At 47.6% G+C, this 4,319-nt stretch overlaps 1 protein-coding gene across 5 annotated transcripts in view; it reads right to left on the bottom strand.

Annotated features, from left to right (window-relative positions):
- LRRC34 (leucine rich repeat containing 34) overlaps nt 1-4,204 on the bottom strand; it is a 17,018-nt gene extending 12,814 nt beyond the window's left edge. Inside the window, exons 1-7 of one of the 5 annotated variants that reach the window (XM_014517498.2) lie at nt 4,082-4,204; nt 3,836-3,898; nt 3,114-3,189; nt 2,717-2,819; nt 1,927-2,047; nt 937-1,058; nt 708-772 (exon numbers count right to left, since the gene is read on the bottom strand). In XM_014517498.2, the coding sequence (XP_014372984.1) occupies nt 708-772; nt 937-1,058; nt 1,927-2,042 (303 nt within the window). In that variant the 5' untranslated portion in view covers nt 2,043-2,047; nt 2,717-2,819; nt 3,114-3,189; nt 3,836-3,898; nt 4,082-4,204. The remainder of the gene's footprint in view (nt 1-707; nt 773-936; nt 1,059-1,926; nt 2,048-2,716; nt 2,820-3,113; nt 3,190-3,835; nt 3,899-4,081) is intronic. The other 4 variants (XM_025198030.1, XM_025198028.1, XM_025198029.1 and 1 more) reach the window with 4 other exon arrangements.
- Between the last annotated feature and the right edge of the window lie 115 nt (nt 4,205-4,319).

Genomic DNA, 4,319 nt, shown 5'->3' on the forward strand with positions numbered 1-4,319 from the left:
ACCTGGACCTCTTCAGCCTCCGCAAGAGAAGGTTGAGAGGCGACCTTGTGGCTGCCTTTAAGTTCATCACGGGGGCACAGAAGGGAATTGGTGAGGTTTTATTCACCAAGGTGCCCCCGGGGGTTACAAGGAATAATGGCCACAAGCTAGCAGAGAGCAGATTTAGATTGGACATTAGGAAGAACTTCTTCACAGTTAGAGTGGCCAAGGTCTGGAACGGGCTCCCAAGGGAGGTGGTGCTCTCCCCTACCCTGGGGGTCTTCAAGAGGAGGTTAGATAAGCATCTAGCTGGGGTCATCTAGACCCAGCCCTCTTTCCTGCATATGCAGGGGGTCAGACTCGATGATCTATTGAGGTCCCTTCCGACCCTAACATCTATGAATCTATGAATACCCTGTCCATGCAGTCCTGTCTGCCATCTGCCATGGTGCCAGGCCTGCGCAACGCCACCAAGAAGTTGGGCAGGGGACAGCAGGGCGGGCAGAGGAATCTGCACACTGTGCAGTCCAGCCCTGGCCAAGGCAGTGCAAAGCAGTGCAGGGTGCATCCCTCCCTCCTCAGGCTCCTGGCAGTGGCCAGTGGGCCAGACAGGATCAATTCACAGGCCATACAGGGCCCATGGGACATGTTTCGCCCACCCATGCCATAGCCAATGAAACCACAAACTTTAGGTAAAAGTCAAGTTTAATTTTGGCAGAGTAAAATACCTGAAGAAATTTTGCGATATGCTTTGCTCCTACATCAGTTAATACATTATATCTAAGGTCCAGCCCTGAAAGACAAAAAATACAGGAACAAACACGACCATCTAGTAATACTTATCAATATCTGACTGATCTCCAGAGGAAAAGAATGAACAATGAACCACAGCTGAAAAACTGTTCCTTGTTTCAAACTTAGAATACTAAAGATGCATTTTAGTATGACAAAGCAAACCTGTGATAAAGATGTTCTTGGATAAGATGCAGACAAGCATGTGAAGATCTTCATCTGTAATTTTCTGTACAGGCACTAAGCAGTTATTTCCAGCTATTTTTAATGTAAGCCTTTTTGTCAACCTGTAATAATCCAGAAATACAACAGAAGAAAGAAAACTTTTTAGTTTTATACATATGAAGAAAAAGAGATCTAATGGTGTCTGCTGTTATTTTTTATTGAGGTTATGAAATCTGGATCACTTGGTAGGCAATGCTAATTTCTGGCTGTCCACTGTGGTAGTCAGGACACACTGTATTGCCACAAGGCCATAGTGAGTTTGAGGCATAGAGGATGATCATTCTGGAAGAATATTTCCATCCATTCATTCCCTTATTTTTAATCCCTTTCCTTTGCTTACTCCATCCCCACAATAACTGAGGGGAAGAAAACCAATTCTCTCTTTCCATTTTCTCTCATGTTCCCTCAGGATTGCTACCTATAACAAGGTGGACATTCTGTCTAAAGGCAACTGTATCATGCCTGGTCACATCCTTGGAGAAAGCCAGAGAACTGGCCATAGTTTGGTGGTTAATTCAGCACCAGGCTTGAAAGACAACTCAGAGAAGTGCTACCAGCTGACTGCTAATTAGGTGCAGCTGATCCTGTTTAGACACATTCTCTGGCAAGGGAGAAAGAGAAAAAGTAGTAGTTTGTGCTGACCAGAAGCTAGGGTAGCCTGCTCTACAGGAAGCAGAGGCATTACCCCATCTGTGTTGCACTTCTTGACTTTACTGCTTGTAAAGCTGTCTGGCAAGAATATACTGCTAGAGGCTTTTGCCAAGCTGATGTCAATATGAGTTAAACCAGAACCCCTGCAATAATATGAGGGGTTGATTTATGTTTAAATCATAGACTCCAGTGAAATTTCTCATCATTCCATTCCTGGTCCTGTTACACAATCTACGGCTTTCAGAAACATTTGAAATATGCTCTTTGTTACTTCCTTACATTATATTGTCTTTATCAGCTTCTCGAAGCATATGTGCAATGAAAGGGTTTTCTGGCTGGTTTGATTCTTGGCAGACCTGCAAATACTGTTTGCAGAGACCTTGGAGAGTTGACATGACTGCTGGAAAATAAAGAGAGTTTACTAGATGCTGCATTTCTGTTCTGCATTTGTATTACCCTAGTGCCTAAAAGCCTTACTTGTGAACCAGCTTCTCATTGTACTAGGTGCTGTACAAATACAGATGACCATACAGAGCACAAGGAAACAACAGGACATGTTTTGTGCATTTCTAATGTGCCCATAAGAATGATTTTGTAGGAGGGCCAGCTTTCATATCTCATTCATTATTTGCGCATTAAAAGGAAGGAATCCCTCCTGCAATTTAACCTGAATCAGTGGCTGGTGGTAGACCTCCAAAAGAGATATACAACTTGGTTATTAGGGAAAGTCTGATAAACTGGCTAAGGAGACGGATGAGTTTTGGACTCAGCCTCATCTCTATTGACAGCTTCAAAATTGTAAAGCCTCAGCTTATTTGTCCTTTTCCCAAGCACTGATAGTTCAAGCCATGACTCTGTTCAGTGAAGATGCAGTAAAGTTGGAGATACTTCAGGGATAATCAGAGTTGTAGCTCATTTAGGACTATGAACATAAGGAGTAGCACTTTGAAATGGATCCAAAATTTGCATGGCATCTAATGCAAAGAGCCACAGAATAGCAACAGAATGTGTCCTATTGTCCATTTATACTGCTTAAAAGGCAGGCAATCCATTGTGCGCCATACCATACCATTAGCTGCAGTTTCAGACTGCTCTTTCGTGTTACTCCCCAGTTAAAGTGTCTGCAGTAAGTCCGGTTGGGAGATCCAAATGCATGAATCCCTGTGGGCAGACTATAACAAAGGAGGTATGCAAACATTTAGATATCAATAGGTGGAAAATGCATTTCAGGCAACTACTAATATTTGATTCAGGACCTGAACAGGATCCAAGACTAAAAACCATCTTGAGTACCATGAGACAGACAGACAGTCTCACCTCAAAATGACCCCCCATTCACAGATAGCCTCATCTCACTTCTACCAGGCATGATGCTTTGAACTCTAGGCACATAACCAGGTAGCAGAACTCAACTCTCAAAAATAACCGTAACTCTCTTAACAAAAAAGTAACAGAGCAATCCTGACCCCGGGGGCTGAGCTTAGGTCCAGGAGGTTCAACAGCCGACAAGGTGGTGGTAGCAGGGCTGATCTCACCTCCAGCCTTTAACAAGAGAAATAAAGAACATTGTGGTAGATGCCCTCTTGGCTTGGCACTGGCAATTAAGGCATGCGATTGGAGCCATATAAGTAAAAAGTGTATTCATGCCTCTCTCATGGACTTTGAAGTCAAATTCTGTCTTGGCAAACACACATGACTCCTCAGCATTCACCCCAGGCAGGCCATGTCTTCATTAAGGGGGAAAAACAAGGCATGCTCGTACCTAGGGGTAAAAGCAGGGGGGTCCAGTGGTGCAGCCGCCCTCATCCCAACCCTTTGATTCCTGCTCCACCCAAAATTGAAAACCAACTGCCTGGCCACAGCTGCAGCATTTCTAGCCAGGCAGGGCTGAGGGAGCCATGGGACTCACAGCTCTCTACCGGTTCCCTTTGAAACCCTTCGCTCCACAGGTGTCAACCGCCTTTTGCAAAAGCCTTGACGCTGCTGCACGGAGTCAGCCAGCCTTCCCGCGGCTCCCCTCGCAGCCCGGCCGGCTGCTTCTCACCCCGGGTACAAACACGGACCCCGGGGAGGAAACAACTTCTCTCTCGAAGCAGGGGAGGCGCTGGCAGGACGCCGGAGATGGCTTTCGCAGATCTGAAAATGCCTCCCCTTGAACTCCCACCGCTGCGGCACTGAGCGGACATACCCCGAGTTTACAAAACACCTCTCGCGGACGAGCCTGCGGACTTCACGCCGTGTCATCCACCTCCTGCATGCAAACAAACAAATGAAAAATCATGGACTAAATATAGACATTGGAGTTACCACATGTTATAAGGGACAGCCGACTCCCCAGGTACCTCGCATTCGCCCCCCACCCCCAAATGTACACCTTCCCTGCTGCACCCCAGCCTCTATTCAGCCCACCCCCCGCCTGGCGGAGGGTGCTTACACGCCAAATCTGGCAAAAAAGACTTTTTTCAACTATGAGAGCCGCTCCACCCACGAGCTCGCGCAGCCCCTTCCCCACCCGGGGCAACGGGGCTCAGCCCTGTGCGGCCGCGTGCGCATGCGCAGGAGTCCCGGAGCCGTGCCGACCGTTGCGGCGGCCGCGGTTGCCATGGGGACCGGGACGCGCTGCGCATGCGCCCCGCGCTCCACGCGGCCGCCCGGGCCCTACGCGCGGGGTG

The sequence above is a fragment of the Alligator sinensis genome, unplaced genomic scaffold (genome assembly GCF_000455745.1).
Source record: "Alligator sinensis unplaced genomic scaffold, ASM45574v1 scaffold787_1, whole genome shotgun sequence".
Taxonomy (NCBI): Eukaryota; Metazoa; Chordata; order Crocodylia; family Alligatoridae; genus Alligator; species Alligator sinensis.